The sequence below is a fragment of the Gymnodraco acuticeps genome, unplaced genomic scaffold, assembly GCF_902827175.1.
Source record: "Gymnodraco acuticeps unplaced genomic scaffold, fGymAcu1.1, whole genome shotgun sequence".
In the NCBI taxonomy this organism is placed as follows: Eukaryota; Metazoa; Chordata; class Actinopteri; order Perciformes; family Bathydraconidae; genus Gymnodraco; species Gymnodraco acuticeps.
Genome location: NW_022990010.1, coordinates 430,378 through 448,991, shown reverse-complemented (window position 1 = coordinate 448,991; position 18,614 = coordinate 430,378). Strand labels below are relative to the sequence as shown.

Below are 18,614 nucleotides of genomic sequence, written 5' to 3'. Positions count from 1 at the left end.
TACACATGCGTTAATCGCGTTAGAATAATTAGTGGCGTTAATTTATTTTGTGTTAACGCGTTATTAACGCGTCAACTTGACAGCCCTAATATATATATATATATATATATATATATATATATATATATATATACTGTGGTATCTGTTCATGGTATTTTCTTCACCCCACATGGTGTTTATCAAAAACAATAAAGTGACACACGCCGCAAGCAGGCCACCACCTGACAATACAGGAAGCAGGTCAAATATTTATTTTGCAGAGAAACTAGGGTGCAGTGGGGTGGTAAATGCTATTGGTCTGTCATCACTTCTTAAAAAAACATGGCATGTTCTAGTTTGAACAAGGTAGATCGAAACACCACAGAAGCTTCTTTGGCAATGAGTAATAGTGTGTCACCTTGCATGAGCTACCTTCTTTTAAGGTCACTGGTTTTTTTTGTGACCACTTCCTGTCACATGTTCACCTTTAGGCAATTCTCTCAGTTGTGCTCAGCCATAGCAAAGACACTGGCTCTTTACTGGCATCCTCAGGTTTCATTTTACACTGCCTTACAATGGACCAGACTCTTAAGGAGAGGCTGATATCTGATTGTGTTTTTTTTAATGGTTCAATTATATTTTACTATATATAATTGAGCTTTATAAAAAATTACATTTGAATGTCATACAAAGCAGCATGAATAGCAGTGTGCAGATGTCATTAGTTTGATGGTGTTTTGTCATCTACAAACATTTGTATGGATTTTGAGCTCATGGAAACCCAAGATGAAAAGTCATAAGATCACCCATGTCGATATGAATCATGTTCTGAGAATGCATTTTAAAAGTTTCATGGCAATTCATCCAAAGGTTGTTGAGATTTTCTCTATCTGAAATTACCTAAAATGAAAAAAAATCTGAAGTCTGAACAATGATTTGAGATCCTGCATTGAAAAGGCTGTCAGTGGGAAAAAAAAACATGAACATTTAACAAACATTTTCCTAATAAGTAGATGATTCTGCACATTAAAATATGTATGCAGTCTTCAGAATAAGTCAATGTTGTGCTGTGGGGCAGTAAAATCATTTAAATTAATCTCACAGGGAGTCCGTCTTCACATTGAAGACCAGACCTTTCTTGTATATCAGCATGGCGATCTCATTGTCCAGCTGTTCCACATCTGTAATTTCTCCTTCTCTGGAGCTCCTCAGTGCCTCCTCTGTAGAGCCAGGACTCAGACACTCATCACTGGACCCTCCTAACATCCTTGAATCCCATCTCTCGTTGTCCTCGTCCTCATCAGTGTCTTCCTCCCACTCTCCAGCGAGAACAGCGCTCTCCTCTGCATCCTCAGGGACAGACTTTACCTCTGGATGAAGCTGGAGCAGCGTCAGCTCATCCACCTCCTCCTTTCTCTCCAGAAAATCCTGTTCACATTAGCAGAGGAATGCTGAATGTAAAAATGTAAATCCTATAATGATCTGATGAAGAGTGTAAAAGTATTTTTTTTTGTTGGCTGCCCTGTTTGATTGCCATAAATAGTAAACAAACAGGACCTACACAAGCTCTGTGGTTCACACAGAACAATGAGAGTGAGTTACTGTAACCTGTCTTTACTATGACGGAGAAAATGGTCATGGTTCTGCTTTCCGGTCAACATCACAGTTGGTGTTTTTTTCACATTGTCTTTCTACAGTTTCATGAGGGACTTTCCTTTGTTTTATCGAAACGTACAATGCATTCAGCAACACCAGCTGCCTCCCCATGCCTGTCATTTACGCCTCTAAATACTAAGGTCTTCTCACCACAGTAGACGATAAAGTTGTACTCTGTTCTATTTAATATCAGTGTAAGTCATTAGCATAATGTTAAAACACCTTGCCCCAAGGCACTTGTAAACCTAAAAAAACTAAATGACCACAGATTAATTTGTCAAGCTTTCAGAAGGAGACAAAAGTCAACATCTGCTTAACAGCTGTAAATCTGTTAAATAACTGTCTCTTACCTGACTCTCTGGTTGATAAGGGATGAAATCTGGAATAACAGGTGTCGGCACAGCAGAGAAGATGTCTTTGATTCTAAGTGTTGGAAAAAAAGTTTAGAAAAAGATAAAACTTCGGATTTGAAGATTGCAAAAGTTCAAACAAACCAAATTCCTAAAGGCTGCCATGGCATTTAAAAAAATGAGAGCGGGTAATAAACAAAAACAGCACAGTTTGGCAAACTGTAGAATAATACAGGAGGGTTAACCTACCTCTTCAAGATGCAGGTGCACATTGTTGTGAGTATAACAAACAGAATCAGCAGGCAGAGACTCCACAACACTAATTTAAGAGAAGAAAAAAAAAAGTTGTGTTTGCTCCCACATGTGTAAAAACGGCTACAGTGACCTGTATGTAACTAAAAATATAGAAATACAAGGCAGTTTTAATACCATTCACAGGCTTCTCTGGCAGCGTGTTGATAGTGACTGTGGCTTCAGGTCCTTCTCCTACTCGGGTCACTCCAACCAGGCTGACGTTGTATTTCGTTCCTTGCGTCAAGTTTCCGAGCCGGTATTTCATCACTGAGGCTGATATGTTATGGCACTCTGAAAAACGTTCAGAAAGGGACACACTGCTGACACTTAAACAAACTTGGCTGTGATATTATAATGTTCATTTTCTCACATTCTGTAAGCGTAAGTACGTTTGTGGTTCAATCAGAAGTATTACAATTGGTGAAGTATATTTAAAATACATAATCAAATGAATCTAAAGAAAAATCTACTGATGAGTAAAAGGATGTTTCAAACCTTTGCGCTCATCCTGTGAACTAACTTTCACGCTGCACAGGCTGTAGTGTGTGAGGAAACCTCGCTGGTCTGCAGAGGGAATGGCTTTCCAAGACAAGTTAGAAGTGTGTGTTTCACTGAAAGCAATGAAGTCCTGAGGTTCTCTGAGGGGAGCTGCAGAGAAAAAGAAAAGGTTGGGTCAAAAATGTTGGGTCAGAAAAACCTATTTAATAAACTTAGCACTGCTTTATTAAACTTCGATCTGCACTGGACCAGTGTCAGCATCATCCTGAGAATATTAAAATCTCATTTAAAGACACTTACCGCCCTCTTTTTGATAAAAGAGGCACATTTTAAGTGTCCATGGTTTCCCATCAATGCATTTGTGTTCAAAGTACAGGTAGCGAACGTAGTCCTTAATGTCTGTATCAGAAACAGACCTTGGCCATAAATCTTCATCTTGAAGCTCGAACCACTCGGGGCAAGTTTTCTTCTTTGGTTTTATATTCAGTAAGGTGTTGTCACAAACTACAGTGGGGAAAAGAAAAAAAAGCTTTAAAGACTAACTGAAAGATATACATGATAAACACACACACACACACACACACACACACACACACACACACTTCGGCCTACTTTTTAACTCTGCAGCTGGTACGGCTGGTATTTGTAGGATTGCTGGTGGAGAACTTCCTGCTGCGTTTCTGCCGTTAACAAAGATTTTGACGGCAGAGTACGAGACAAAAGTAGTATATGTAGTCTCAGTCGTGTTGATGGGATAATCTCTTATTTTCTTACAAGTACAGCCATTGGAAGACTGTGTGTCATTCAGACTGTACGTCGCAGCATGAGGCATCTTCTAAAGAGCAGAAGAGACAAACAGCAAACTGAACCACTGGACAAGGTCACCATGATAAACTGTGAGTGGTACAAAGCAGCACCAGGTGAGAGAGAGAAATATAAGATGAAAAAGTGTAACAAACCCTGTTTAGAAACAGTCAAGAGAGTTTTATGTGCCAGGTTTCAACTCATTCAAACTAGTGAGGTTGAACATTTTCTTTAAACTTTTAAAATAGTCACGAAATGTTTATCTCTGGCAACATTTGTTTCATAAAATGACAAGACAACCTGAAGCTTAAATTCTACTCTAATAGTTCAACGCGGACCTTAATGGTATATATAATTAATTTTACACAATAACCTCAAGGGCAATTTAGTTATTTGCAGTCAAATTAAAACATTTTGATGGTGTTTTTTCTTTGCGGTAGAAAGGGTTTAACTGCGTACATTGTGAATATAAGGAATTTACTGTATTACATACATAATGTCAGGAATATACACAGCATTTTTTTTATTTAATTAAATGCATCCCTATATTTGTATGTAGCCAGTGGCTCCCCAAGACGCTCTGGGGGCCCCAGGCAGAAGAGACATGCCACCCAACACATCAAGCACAACTGTAGTAAATATGTCTTTTCTTATCTCGACCCAGCATGAATGTATTGGTGTTGTTTCCGGGCACTGGTTTACCTTCCACGTTAGCGCCACCTTTCGAGTCCCATTTGAAAGGGTTATATTCATGGTTACTTCAGGTTTTTGTTCCAGCTCTGCAATACAAATACAAGATAGGGATAATAAGGCTAGTATCTTAAGGCTGCATCTGCTCACATGTTTCCATCTACAAAGGTACAAATAAGGAACATGTATGCATTTTGAAAAACAAATCTAGGGCGGGCAGCCTAATGTTCTTAGGGAGGTGTTTTATAGGTGTTGAAATACTCTCAACAACCTGACTGCTATTAATAGATCAAATGCTCTGACGAAGAACAAAAAGGTCTGATATCTGTGGCTGTCACAGGACTTCAACCAACCTTCCTGTCTGCGCGTGTAATTGTGCGTCACCATAATCTTCCACACACTGCTAGCTTGATAGCTGTGAGTACTAACAATGGACATTTTTATATTTTTCATAAAGGTAATTCTGGGATATTGGTCCTGAAAGGGAGTCCTGAAAAGGGAGTCCTGAAAGGAGCGCTGTCAGTGTTACAAATTGTTGTTCTTCGAGCAACTCTCATTGGAAAATAGTTAGCAAAACTGTTCTGGGTTTTAGGTTAAATGATAAAAATCAGACTAACTCTTAATGGCTTCTTAAGGTTACCTAGCCACACTTTGTAACCCTGGATAATGTAATGTTAAGGGGTGGTAGAGAGGACTGATATTTCTAGGATAAATAATTGAGTTTGAGTTATCCAGTGACAGATATCAGTACATTTTCTCTGGTCTCAGTGAGTCGTTGTGATTTGTGAAGCCACGCACTTTATCAATCAGAAGTCTTTAGCAAAATACTTGAAATCAGGGAGTTTACCTGCAGGAACAATCACAACAGGAGACCAGTCGCTCCACAGTGGGTTTAGGGCCTTAGTGGACCGATGTCTGATTTTAACCCTGTAAACTGTATCCTTTAACAGATTCTCAACAAGCACATGGTCTGTTGGATTAAAACAAAAACAGAGATATTTAATGAGTTTGAAATGTACACATTTTCTATTCTCAATTCATTTCTATTTAATATATTTATATTTGCTTCCTATCGTCAATAATACCACATGAAATCGTCAATAAATCGTCAATAAAACCACATGAAAGACCCAAAGCTAACAAAGAATTACACTAAACACTAAAAACCAAAACCTGTTTCCATACTCTGATATCTGTTCCTCTTCAACATACATGTAGTTCTCCATTGTTGCACTGTGAAATCCTCCTACTTTATAATGAACCAGGCAACTGCATTTTAGTTTGTGTGAATATCACATTCACTGCTGTGCTGCTGTAAACACACACTTGTTCATATTAGGACACAGAATATAATCCTCAGGAAATGCACAATTTCTTCTCAGTGACATCAATGTTTGACTGAGCCTGTGTAACATCACAGATAAGACATTGTTGGTTTTGATATCTTTGAGGAATTTATTGTGGGAAATAAATATGAACTTAAAAACACTTGAATTATAAAGATTGAAGAGACAACTCACGCATTGAAGTGTCACTGGTGGTATTTGTTGTTATCTGTAATAGCAATACGGTTAATAAGTTAAATGAATTGATTAGCAACAACTTCAGTTGTATTAAACTTTGGAAATAAAATCATCCTTACGTGTTTCCATGAATCTGTGCGGTGTGCATCTCTGCGTAACAGGATTTCTGCTGCAGCTGGATGCTTCTCTGATGCCGTCCAGTTCAAGCTGAGGTTGTTTTGTAACCAGGACATGGAAATGTGTTTTGGTGCTTCATACTTTACTGTTGAGGAAAAGCAAAAATAAATGTTTTGTGATGTTTGTTTTTTACAATTATTCATATAAAGTTTCTACCTTATCAATAGCAATAGCGGCAATAACAGTGTTTTAAACTCTCATGTTGTTGGGTGAAATACGAGGATCTTCCAATACCTGTGTGTGAGAGCACAACAGACGTGTTGGTGGACGCGCAGCTGGAGTTTCCTATGTGAGCTTCAACCCAAATGTTGACAGAACGATTTTTAAGTCGTTTAAATGGTTTCTCGTTGATCTCAAACCAGGTCCTTGCAATGTTCCTGACTCTTACTTCACTGTGGGTAAACATATAGACCTAGTTAATTGAAAACGACATAAATACATCCCACATGTCCTCAGACTCAGAGTTAGAAGTATACATTTAATGAAGCCCTTGACATCAAACTATTTTTTACTTTTCTCTAAACGCGGAGTTTATTTTATTTCTTGAGCATTCACTCCAGAAACTTTACTTGGAAACTGTGATTTTCTTCCAAAGCTTCCACCATCATCCCAGCTGATGTCAGAAACAGTGGTCAGTACTGACTGCGAGGAGGGGGGAGACAAAAGTTCTGCACTCCAGTTTTACGATAATACAGCTAGACTTGTTTTGTCTAAAGGTAACAACATCCACCTTCCAGTCCCTCAAAGACTCATCAATTCACATGTGATACATATTATTTGTTTGAACTGTATTTTCTATACCTTTAAACAGAAGCAGGCTACCTGTTACCCACTGTTCCAATATTTACACTAAGCTAAGCGTCTCCCAACTGTTGCCTCTTTTTTTCAGTAGAGCGATGTCAAAGCTTGACCAAAGGTGAGACAATTGTCATAAGTTTGCAGAAGTCTGCTGCCTTTGAGGGCTTTATTTTCGAGACAATATGGAGAGGATGGATTGGTGTTTATTAACTATCTTTTATTTGCCAGATCAATACTATTCACACAATAATAACAAAAGGTCACCTTGGACAATTTTTGGTTGCGATGCTGTCACCATTTTAAAATATTGCAGCTCAAACACAGAACAATACTCACTCAATGTAAAGATCAAATTTCACATTGCTCTCAGTGGTGTTGTTCATGCTCCATTCACACCTGTAATCGGGAGCTTCGGCGGTTCTTCTGAAGCACTCAGGACTGGAAGGAGCGTCACATGATGACCCTCAGGAGAGACACATTTCAAATGATCTCATTTATTAATTTTAACATTTATTTGACTGAGCCTAGAAACCAACAAACACAGCAACAAACACATAAGAAGGTGGCGCTGCAGTTTTTATTCCATTAACCTTTTGATATTCCAATTGTAAAGTTACCTCTTGATAACATTCTTTTAATTTCATCATGGTATTTCAATTCGACTGTGATTAAAAATATATATATAATACACTTTACAGACAAGGTTAGAGGTTCGGACCGAACACTGAACCCTTTTTATTCTGAGCAGTCAAACTGAGTCAACCTCAACACTAAGAAATCCTTTTGACTTAGTTACTTAATATATAAAAATAAATACCCAACCAACATGGGAATGATCAGTTTAGACAAGGAGATGCAATCTTTAAGCGGAAACCACATGGTATTGATAAGCTAACCAATATTTTGTGGCTGACATTCCACTCATACTGATAAAGAAAATTCACTTTTGTATGTGCGCTTTTTATTCTGCTGTGTTTTAAGATGATCAGATAGAGGTGAACAGTAAATGATGTCCTTAGGTATGAGCAGATCATTTATTTACCTTTGCTGACCGTTGTAAAGAGCATCAACAGGATAATGTATTCGTGTAGTAAACTCCAGCTTTTCAAAGATTCCATATGGTATAGTCTGAAAAAAACTCTTAAAGGCTCATTCTTCAGCATGTGAGAGCCCATGTATTCAACCTGCCTTCACGTAACTCACTTGTCTTTCTCAGAAATGTCAGACAAAGTTTCATGTTCCCCAGACTATATGAGCTGCAGCAAAAACCACGTGTCAGGGGCGGGGGGAGGTTTGTGTTTGGCACACTGGCAGAAAAAAGTGAAAGTCTTTGAAGTTGGTTTTTTTTTCTTTTAAAGTTACTTTGCCTACAATTGTTGCAGGTTCCATATCACTGTACATCTGTCTGTGTTTCTATGTCTGTCACTAACTGATCTTTGGTCACATGAAGATGGATTTTTTTTTTTGTGAGGTAAATATCAAGTTATAGGGTTTCACCTTCCCAAATTCAAAAGCACTCGGAGTTGGATGGAGGTTAATGAAAGGGGTTTCCAATTTTTTGTTTTTCTTAATCTGTTGACAAAATTGAGATGCCAACATTGTATAACTATTTGAAACGTTCTACCCAGTGTTGGTCCTGCCAATGATCATTCTCCCCATTATCCCTCTTCCTAAATCCTCATTTATTCCCCCATTTCCCATTCATACAAAGTTCCAGTTTCCAGAGAGGGGCCAAAGGACGTGGACGAACACAAGCTCAAAGTTTCAGCTAATTGAATTGGGATTTGATGTGTATTGTTGGCTGAAAACTATTGTATCTTTCGAGCTTGATTTTGTCCTGTAAATGATCTGTTTACCCGTAGAACAAAATGTTTTGTTAACTTTTATCATAGACCCCTGAGGATCCTTTGCCCTTCTCCAGAGCTCCTCTTGTACAGAAGTCAACTTTTCAAGATAAAAGCGCAAGTCATTTTGTATGAAACTGAAACGTTGTGTAAATAGGAAACGGGGAAAGGAATGAGGAAGTAAGAAGAGGGAAAATACAGGAGAAAGATTGACGGTTGGACCAACGCAAGCTAGAAAAATAGTTGTACAATGATGGCATCCCAATTTAGTAACAAACTACAGCATCATTTAAATATATATATTTTCAAAAACATTAAATCAAAGGAAGATAACAATTTTTATGAAGGGATCACTGTCCTTCAAAACACACAGAGAATCAACATTCCACTCTGCATTCTTAAAATTGTATTTATTGCTTTCAGAAAGCCAAATATTATTCTTTTTATGGTTATCAAACTCCATGAAAGAAACATAATCAACTCTCATTTTGTCCTACTATCACATACTTTCTAGTTAGCTAAAGCCTGATCTGTCACAGAGCTTCATTGTTGTCAAGAGTATTTTAAATTAATCCCACACATACACCACCCTGCTGCTGTAAATACTCACAAGACAAGAGCATCGAATGTGAATTACTACACTCAATATGGACCCATACAATGTATCTTGTGCAAAATATACAGTTAACTGCTCTTTATATGCAAGTACTTAGCTTTTTCAAGAATTTAAACTATAACTAATTGTTGTAAAATATGTATGTGTAAATGTCAAATTTTGAGCAATAATACATTTACCATACATAAGAAATGTTCAATGCACAGAGGAAAGGATTATTTCGCTTTATACGGTTCTCTTTGCAATCTGGCAACTGGTAGCTACATTTGTATAGAGGTTGATGCCCTAAACATGTCAGTAACACATCAAAATGAAATGAAAAGAGAAAATCCAGGCAGATGCACATGTTCCCCTTCTGCTACAAACTCCTTGGACTAACTACCTTCTTCCATCCTGATGGTCTGCATGCAGCTCACTTAGTGGCGGACCTAGAAACGCAGACACATTACAGTAGGTGTCTGAACTCTGTTGCTGTAGTTTCCAGAGTCTCCTTCCGTTTGTCTTTGATGTAGATTCTGCAACAATTGTTGGCAAATGATTTTAAAAGAAGGTAAAGAAATTACAAAATTGGTTTGAAATGTCATCACTTTCAGGATAACTGTTGTGTGTGTCTGCAAATGCGTCAAACACAAACCTCCCCCCGCCCCTGACACTTGTGGTTTTTGCTGCTGCTCATATAACATGAGGGACGTGAAACTTTGTCTGACATTTCTGAGAAAGACAAGTGAGTTACATTAAGGCAGGTTGAATACATGGGCTCCCACACGCAGGAGAATGAGCCTACGAGACTTTTGACACAACATCATGGAAACTTTGAAACACTGGAGTTTACATGAATGCATTGTTGTGTGCTTGCTCTTTACAACGGTCGGCAAAGGTAGAAACATGCTATTTATCTTTTCTTATCTTACTTTAGTTAAGTGACTTAATGATAGCATTTACTGTTAACCTTTTATCTGATCATATACAAAGAAGACAGTGCAATGTTTTAGTCACACATATGAAAGTGAAAATCCTTAAGCAATAAAAGTAAACTGTCACCCACAAAATGTTGGTTAGCTTATCAGCATCTGGTGGTTTCCACCAACAGATTGCATCTGCAGGGTGCTGCTCTGTGCATCCGTATTGAAGTGCTATCATAATAGTTTTGTCTAACATGGTTATACACATATTGTTGGGTTAGTTCTATTATAGGATGTACAAGCTAAAATATAATTCCTCAGTTTTTAACTTGACTTCTCAGTTTGACAGATCAACCTTAAGGGAAGAGGTTCAGAGTTTAAACAAATTGCCAAACCTCTAACCTTGTCTGCATAGTGCAATAAAAAGAGCCTCACAGTATACCTGAAATAACAGGAGACAATGTATTTGGAGTATCAATATATTAGGTTAAATAAAATAAGAAAACAGCCTCTGTTTTATTTCTAGACTCAGTAAAATAAATGTTAAAATGGATAAATGAGATCATTTGAAATGTGTCTCTCCTGAGGGTCAGCATGTGAGGCTCCTTCCAGTCCCGAGTGCTTCAGAAGAACCGCTGAATCTCCCGAATACAGGTGTGAATGGAGCATGAATAAAACCACTGAGAGCGATGTGACATTTGATCTTTACATGAACAATGTGTGAGTATTGTTCTTTGTTTGAGCGGCAACATCTACTTAACCAACAACGATGTTCAAGCTTTCTTGAATAGATGAGAAGATTGATATAACTGTGATGTCTTTACATTTAACACCGAGCCAGGAAATGGTTATTTAGCGTTATTTAAGGGTAAACAATTAACCTGGCTTGTTTTAAAAAAATCTTAAGAGTAACAAATTGGATGTCAAGTGGTCCTTCAGTCTAATGGTATATGGACATGTAAAAGGTTTTTCTTCTATTTTCAATCCATTCAATAAAGCCACAGAAACAAAAATGCGCCCAAGGAGACATGGATAATAATTACCAAGGATGAGCTTGGAATCGTAGAGGAAGAATATGACATTTGGGTTGAAGCTCGCATAGGAAACTCCAGCTGCGCGTCCACCAAGAGGCCTGTTGTGCTCTCACACACAGGTACTGGAAGATCCTCTTATTTCACCCAACAACATGAGAGTTCAAAACACTGTTGTTGCCGCTATTGCTATTGATAAAGTACAAACGTTTATATGAATAATTGTAAATAAACAAACATCATAAAACATTTATTTTTGCTTTTCCTCAACAGTTAAGTATGAAGCACCAAAACACATTTCCATGTCCTGGTTACAAAACAACCTCAGCTTGAACTGGACGGCATCAGAGAAGCATCCAGCTGCAGCAGAAATCCTGTTACGCAGAGATGCACACCGCACAGATTCATGGAAACACGTAAGGATGATTTTATTTCCAAAGTTTAATACAACTGAAGTTGTTGCTAATCAATTCATTTAACTTATTAACCGTATTGCTATTACAGATAACAACAAATACCACCAGTGACACTTCAATGCGTGAGTTGTCTCTTCAATCTTTATAATTCAAGTGTTTTTAAGTTCATATTTATTTCCCACAATAAATTCCTCAAAGATATCAAAACCAACAATGTCTTATCTGTGATGTTACACAGGCTCAGTCAAACATTGATGTCACTGAGAAGAAATTGTGCATTTCCTGAGGATTATATTCTGTGTCCTAATATGAACAAGTGTGTGTTTACAGCAGCACAGCAGTGAATGTGATATTCACACAAACTAAAATGCAGTTGCCTGGTTCATTATAAAGTAGGAGGATTTCACAGTGCAACAATGGAGAACTACATGTATGTTGAAGAGGAACAGATATCAGAGTATGGAAACAGGTTTTGGTTTTTAGTGTTTAGTGTAATTCTTTGTTAGCTTTGGGTCTTTCATGTGGTTTTATTGACGATTTATTGACGATTTAAGGTGGTATTATTGACGATAGGAAGCAAATATAAATATATTAAATAGAAATGAATTGAGAATAGAAAATGTGTACATTTCAAACTCATTAAATATCTCTGTTTTTGTTTTAATCCAACAGACCATGTGCTTGTTGAGAATCTGTTAAAGGATACAGTTTACCAGGTTAAAATCAGACATCGGTCCACTAAGGCCCTAAACCCACTGTGGAGCGACTGGTCTCCTGTTGTGATTGTTCCTGCAGGTAAACTCCCTGATTTCAAGTATTTTGCTAAAGACTTCTGATTGATAAAGTGCGTGGCTTCACAAATCACAACGACTCACTGAGACCAGAGAAAATGTACTGATATCTGTCACTGGATAACTCAAACTCAATTATTTATCCTAGAAATATCAGTCCTCTCTACCACCCCTTAACATTACATTATCCAGGGTTACAAAGTGTGGCTAGGTAACCTTAAGAAGCCATTAAGAGTTAGTCTGATTTTTATCATTTAACCTAAAACCCAGAACAGTTTTGCTAACTATTTTCCAATGAGAGTTGCTCGAAGAACAACAATTTGTAACACTGACAGCGCTCCTTTCAGGACTCCCTTTTCAGGACTCCCTTTCAGGACCAATATCCCAGAATTACCTTTATGAAAAATATAAAAATGTCCATTGTTAGTACTCACAGCTATCAAGCTAGCAGTGTGTGGAAGATTATGGTGACGCACAATGACACGCGCAGACAGGAAGGTTGGTTGAAGTCCTGTGACAGCCTTTTTGTTCTTCGTCAGAGCATTTGATCTATTAATAGCAGTCAGGTTGTTGAGAGTATTTCAACACCTATAAAACACCTCCCTAAGAACATTAGGCTGCCCGCCCTAGATTTGTTTTTCAAAATGCATACATGTTCCTTATTTGTACCTTTGTAGATGGAAACATGTGAGCAGATGCAGCCTTAAGATACTAGCCTTATTATCCCTATCTTGTATTTGTATTGCAGAGCTGGAACAAAAACCTGAAGTAACCATGAATATAACCCTTTCAAATGGGACTCGAAAGGTGGCGCTAACGTGGAAGGTAAACCAGTGCCCGGAAACAACACCAATACATTCATGCTGGGTCGAGATAAGAAAAGACATATTTACTACAGTTGTGCTTGATGTGTTGGGTGGCATGTCTCTTCTGCCTGGGGCCCCCAGAGCGTCTTGGGGAGCCACTGGCTACATACAAATATAGGGATGCATTTAATTAAATAAAAAAAATGCTCTGTATATTCCTGATATTATGTATGTAATACAGTAAATTCCTTATATTCACAATGTACGCAGTTAAACCCTTTCTACCGCAAAGAAAAAACACCATCAAAATGTTTTAATTTGACTGCAAATAACTAAATTGCCCTTGAGGTTATTGTGTAAAATTAATTATATATACCATTAAGGTCCGCGTTGAACTATTAGAGTAGAATTTAAGCTTCAGGTTGTCTTGTCATTTTATGAAACAAATGTTGCCAGAGATAAACATTTCGTGACTATTTTAAAAGTTTAAAGAAAATGTTCAACCTCACTAGTTTGAATGAGTTGAAACCTGGCACATAAAACTCTCTTGACTGTTTCTAAACAGGGTTTGTTACACTTTTTCATCTTATATTTCTCTCTCTCACCTGGTGCTGCTTTGTACCACTCACAGTTTATCATGGTGACCTTGTCCAGTGGTTCAGTTTGCTGTTTGTCTCTTCTGCTCTTTAGAAGATGCCTCATGCTGCGACGTACAGTCTGAATGACACACAGTCTTCCAATGGCTGTACTTGTAAGAAAATAAGAGATTATCCCATCAACACGACTGAGACTACATATACTACTTTTGTCTCGTACTCTGCCGTCAAAATCTTTGTTAACGGCAGAAACGCAGCAGGAAGTTCTCCACCAGCAATCCTACAAATACCAGCCGTACCAGCTGCAGGGTTAAAAAGTAGGCCGAAGTGTGTGTGTGTGTGTGTGTGTGTGTGTGTGTGTGTGTGTGTGTGTGTGTGTGTGTGTGTGTGTGTGTGTGTGTGTGTGTGTGTGTGTGTGTGTGTGTGTGTGTGTGTGTGTGTGCCTGCCTGAGTGTCACATATCAAGTATGTTTATCCTTCAGTCGACCAACAGCTAATATTTATTTTCTTCACGGCAGTTTGTGACAACACATCGGATTTGCATGAAAGATTAAAGAAGAAAACATACGTTGAGTTGTACGAGCTTCAAGATGGAGATTCAAGGCCTGAAAATGTGACGCACTTAACTGCAAAGAGTACGAAGAAAGAAAGAATGGGTTAGTTCTGTCGAAAGACTATGGAAAGAAAAACAAGACTAAATCGTTTTCATACAACAAATGTTCTTATTTTGTATATTTGATGTTGTGACTCACTATAAGAACTATTTTCTGTGCCAGGAAACTATAAATCTGTTTGTGTTACAGACATGAAGGACTACGTTCGCTACCTGTACTTTAAACACAAATGTGTTGGCCGGAAACTACAAACAGTAACAATGTGCATCTATTATCAAAAAGAGGATGGTAAGTTTGTTTAAATTAGATTTAAATACAATAATATAGTACATCCAAGATTTCACACAAATCACAAAAAGAGATCCCCCTTGATGTCCCTAAATAAATAAATAAAACATAATAAAGTGTCTTATAAGATAAGGTTTCCTCATAATTAAAAAGACGAGACGCAACACCATATTGGCTACCATTCATGTACAGTCCAACGCTGATTTACACTTTAAGAGATGCTATAATCCCACAGGTATTTCCCATTAATGATAATCCTTACTCCTCATCTCATGTGTGCAACATCAGATACATTATTGTATGTGACTGTTATCATGACTGAGAAAACAGTTATTTACCTGTCTAATGTTGCCAGCATGCAGTGTATTTATGAGATATGATGCTGACACTGATCCAGGTTAGGCTGGTGATCAAGTTTCAGTAAGCACAGCTAAGTTTATTAATTTAGGAACTTTGACCGAACATTTTCTTTTTCTCTGCAGCTCCCCAGAGAGAACCTCAGAACTTCACTGCTTTCAGTGAAACACACACTTCTTCTAACTTGTCTTGGAAAGCCATTCCCTCTGCAGACCAGCGAGGTTTCCTCACACACTACAGCCTGTGCAGCGTGAAAGACAGTTCACAAGATGAGCGCAAAGGTTGGAAACATCGTTTTACTCATCTGTAGATTTTCAAGTAAACAATTAGATTTACTTGATTATGTATTTGTATATTGACCCACTTTTGATTGAACAACAAACTCACTTTCACAGCCAAGTGTGTTTAAGTGTCAGCAGTGTGTCCCTTTATGAAAGTTTTCCCTCATTTCATCAGAGTGCCATAAAATATCAGCCTCAGTGATGAAATATAGGCTGGGAAACTTGACGCAAGGAACGAAATACCACGTCAGCCTGGTTGGAGTGACCCGAGTAGGAGAAGGACCTGAAGCCACAGTCACTATCAACACACCACCAGAGAAGCCTGTGAATGGTATTAAAACTGCCTTGTATTTCTGTATTTTTAGTTACATACAGGTCACTGTAGCCGTTTTTACACATGTGGGAGCAAACACAATTTTCATTTTTTCTCCAAAATTAGTGTTGTGGAGTCTCTGCCTGCTGATTCTGTTTTTTTTACTCACAACATTGTGCACCTGCATCTTGAAGAGGTAGGTGAAGCCTCCTGTATTATTCTACAGTTTGAGATGAAAATATTAATAAACCTAACAAATTATACAGACAGACTTAAAGCTGATTCAAACTCAGACTAACACATACTCCTGTTGTTCTGGCTTTGAAGCTAGGTAGTTCTTAATTGTTTTTGTGACCATATAGCAAATTGATGGTTTAAGTTGGTGAAGGCAATCTGTACTGGTTTATCATATGTCCACTCAGTTTTTCAGAATGTGTCCTTTTTTGTTTTGTTTTTAACCCTCTTCTCACACTTAGAATCAAAGAAAACATCTTCCCTGCTGTTCCGACACCTGTTATTCCAGATTTCATACCTTTTCAACCAGAGAGTCAGGTAAGAGACAGTTATTTACGGTTTGCAGCTGTTTCTTCTAAAACCAGTTGAATCTTTAGTTAGTTCCAGTTTCTCTAAAAGATGGGCCATTTCTTACTATTCTGTTGTAAAATGCTGTCTTGTTTGTTTGAGTTAATTGTGCAAATATCTCACACTAAATGGTATACATTTTAATGTGTTCACTTTTTGTGAGTAGAATAACTTGAATTCATTGTAAATGTATTAAACTTAAACCAATGTTTTGATTTTATACTTGCATATTATTTATGCTATTAATAAGGCAGCAATCTAAGAATCTGCCTTTTACACTCTGTTCATACAGTATGACAATACTAGAGTTTAAAATCCTAAATTCCTCTGCTAATTTGAACAGGATTTTCTGGAGAGAAAGGAGGAGGTGGATGAGATGACACTGCTCCAGCTACACCCAGAAGGAAAGTCTGTCCCTGAGGACGCAGAGGAGAGCGCTGTCCTCGCTGGAGAGTGGGAGGAAGACACTGATGAGGATGAGGACAACGAGAGATGGGATTCAAGGATGTCAGGAGAATCCAGTGATGAGGGTCTGAGTCCCGGCTCTACAGGGGAGGCACTGAGGAGCTCCAGAGAAGGAGAAATTACAGATGTGGAACAGCTGGACAATGAGATCGCCATGCTGATATACAAGAAAGGTCTGGTCTTCCATGTGAAGAGGGACTCCCTGTGAGATTAATTGAACTGTTCTTACAGCACAACATTGCACAAATGGGCTTTATCAAGAGTTGACATACTGTATTTTTTGACTTTCTCTGGAGTCCTGACTAATAGCCTACTTTTATCTGAAAAATTATTACGCAGGAAATATTTTTTTTCAATGAACATTTTTCAGCGTGCCTGTATATGAAAAGTTGAGCATTTATCAGTCACAGGTTTTGTCAATACACATTGTCAATACATCTTGTCCAATGGTAGAGAGCAAATCCTGTTTTCAGACTTTTAGGATTTTGATTTTGTTTGCATATTCCCAATAAAACAAGTATTATTGCCAAAAAAAACTATTTATCATGCTGGGAGACGTGAAGATGTCACGATTTCGTCCCTTCAAACGTGACAGTTACACGGTATTGCTAACCCATGTTAACCAGTGGAGAAATAACCGGAAATGCCAAGCAAATGCTACCCCGACGGTCGGTTGTTATTGTCAATATTAATATAATAATGATTTATTTTGTAATAGTCACACTCGATTACGCCAATTTTCTTGTTGCCCCAGCTTGTCGACACCTCTTTTAGCAGAAACAAAGGCTACATTAATGTATTAAATCGATGTTAATCCATTCGTGTGGATCTGGGCCCCTTCTCACTTCTCTTATTTTTCATTTCCTCGCTCCTCGATCTCGGTCTCACCGGAAGTTGATTTGTATGGGCCATCTTGAGTACCGTCCCAATGACCTTATTTCTGCCAGAGGATCGAGGACCGAAGAGCGATAATAGAGGAGCTATAAGCGAGGAACCACCAGACCATCCTTCGATGAAATCCTCAGACACTCGCCCCGCCCCCTTACTGTGTATCGCTCACTGATTGGACGATGCAGCGCATAGACTGATCTGATGCTTCTTGAGAGCAGTTTCCCAGCGGAGTGAAGAAAACGCATGAACCTCACGGGAGTCACTCCTCAGTTTATACCGTGTTTTGTTTCAATTCATGTTTCATTTAGTTACAAATATGTGATATATCTGAACAACAAAGTGGTCAAAAATCATGTTATTCATTTTTTGGAAACATTTTCATGATCGCTTTTTTCGTTTTACATTTTCATTTATTGTCATTTCCATTCAGTGAGTCATTAAGTGCTATTAAAATGTTAATTTGCTACATATCCAAACAAACAAACAAAGTGTGCAATCCAATGAATGTTAATCTAACTGGGTTTTGATAGATAACATATCTCTTTTTCTTCTCTCAATTATGTTATTTCTATTGTGCACTCTAATCAATATTAATCAAACTATTGTTCGCTTATACATTTTAAGACTGGCGTTTATCTTTTTTGAGAATGAGTTCTTATTTGATTTAATGTATTTGGGTCTACAACAGATGATACAAATGTTTGTGTCAGTAAATGTGTACTAACAGAGGCGGGGGTGTGTGTGGAAATAACGGGGACAGAGCTGCTGTCAGACGATCAGCTGTGCAGCGTCATCACAAACGGACGTCGCTTCACGTGACGGTCAAGAGGAAAGGACGTCCATTTCCCTGCTTCTCGTGGTTTCCTTGGCTGCTTCTCAGGTCGAGTATTTTCATTTCCTCGCTCCTCGGTCCTCGGTCTCACCGGAAGTTGATTTGCCTGCGCCATCTTGAGTACCGTCCCATGGCTCTTATTTCTGCCGGAGGACCGAGGATCGAGGAGCGAGCAGCGATCATGGAGGAGCGATAACCGAGGAACCACCATACCATCCTC

At 38.2% G+C, this 18,614-nt stretch overlaps 2 protein-coding genes across 9 annotated transcripts; one reads left to right on the top strand and one right to left on the bottom strand.

The window, feature by feature from the left end:
- Nucleotides 1-204: 204 nt before the first annotated feature.
- Nucleotides 205-7,968, bottom strand: LOC117544252 (interleukin-31 receptor subunit alpha-like). Of its 4 annotated transcripts, none has more exons than XM_034213147.1 (14): nt 7,812-7,968; nt 7,106-7,232; nt 6,206-6,363; nt 5,914-6,056; nt 5,792-5,825; nt 5,119-5,241; nt 4,284-4,360; nt 3,390-3,612; nt 3,078-3,281; nt 2,775-2,927; nt 2,415-2,570; nt 2,235-2,304; nt 1,986-2,058; nt 205-1,407 (listed from the first exon to the last, which is right to left on the bottom strand). In XM_034213147.1, exons 1-14 carry the CDS (start codon nt 7,942-7,944, stop codon nt 1,078-1,080), a joined length of 2,004 nt encoding a protein of 667 aa, XP_034069038.1. In that variant the 5' UTR covers nt 7,945-7,968; the 3' UTR covers nt 205-1,077. The 4 variants fall into 4 exon arrangements, with proteins under 4 accessions (XP_034069038.1, XP_034069039.1, XP_034069041.1 ...); XM_034213148.1 differs by having other exon boundaries at nt 7,166-7,232; XM_034213150.1 differs by having other exon boundaries at nt 6,206-6,358; nt 7,106-7,968.
- Nucleotides 7,969-9,950: 1,982 nt separating this feature from the next.
- LOC117544246 (interleukin-12 receptor subunit beta-1-like) lies at nt 9,951-17,207 on the top strand. Of its 5 annotated transcripts, none has more exons than XM_034213130.1 (15): nt 9,951-10,106; nt 10,719-10,851; nt 11,130-11,284; nt 11,436-11,578; nt 11,667-11,700; nt 12,251-12,373; nt 13,118-13,194; nt 13,866-14,088; nt 14,290-14,427; nt 14,575-14,673; nt 15,156-15,311; nt 15,487-15,642; nt 15,751-15,820; nt 16,101-16,176; nt 16,550-17,207. In XM_034213130.1, the coding sequence occupies exons 1-15, from the start codon at nt 10,034-10,036 to the stop codon at nt 16,877-16,879; spliced, it is 1,986 nt and encodes a 661-aa protein (XP_034069021.1). In that variant the 5' UTR covers nt 9,951-10,033; the 3' UTR covers nt 16,880-17,207. The 5 variants fall into 5 exon arrangements, with proteins under 5 accessions (XP_034069021.1, XP_034069025.1, XP_034069023.1 ...); XM_034213134.1 differs by having other exon boundaries at nt 9,957-10,106; nt 10,725-10,785; XM_034213132.1 differs by having other exon boundaries at nt 9,957-10,106; nt 10,725-10,851.
- Nucleotides 17,208-18,614: the final 1,407 nt, after the last annotated feature.

Coding starts and splice junctions, on each gene's coding strand:
- LOC117544252 (XM_034213147.1), bottom strand. CDS start 7,944: ATGGGCTCTCACATGCTGAAGAATGAGCCTTTAAGAGTTTTTTTCAGA. Junction 2,571..2,774: donor TTCACAGGATGAGCGCAAAG/GTTTGAAACATC, acceptor AACGTTTTTCAG/AGTGCCATAACATATCAGCC. Junction 1,408..1,985: donor CTTATCAACCAGAGAGTCAG/GTAAGAGACAGT, acceptor TAATGTGAACAG/GATTTTCTGGAGAGAAAGGA.
- LOC117544246 (XM_034213130.1), top strand. CDS start 10,034: ATGGAAACTTTGAAACACTGGAGTTTACATGAATGCATTGTTGTGTGC. Junction 11,579..11,666: donor GCACAGATTCATGGAAACAC/GTAAGGATGATT, acceptor TTGCTATTACAG/ATAACAACAAATACCACCAG. Junction 14,428..14,574: donor TACGAAGAAAGAAAGAATGG/GTTAGTTCTGTC, acceptor TTTGTGTTACAG/ACATGAAGGACTACGTTCGC.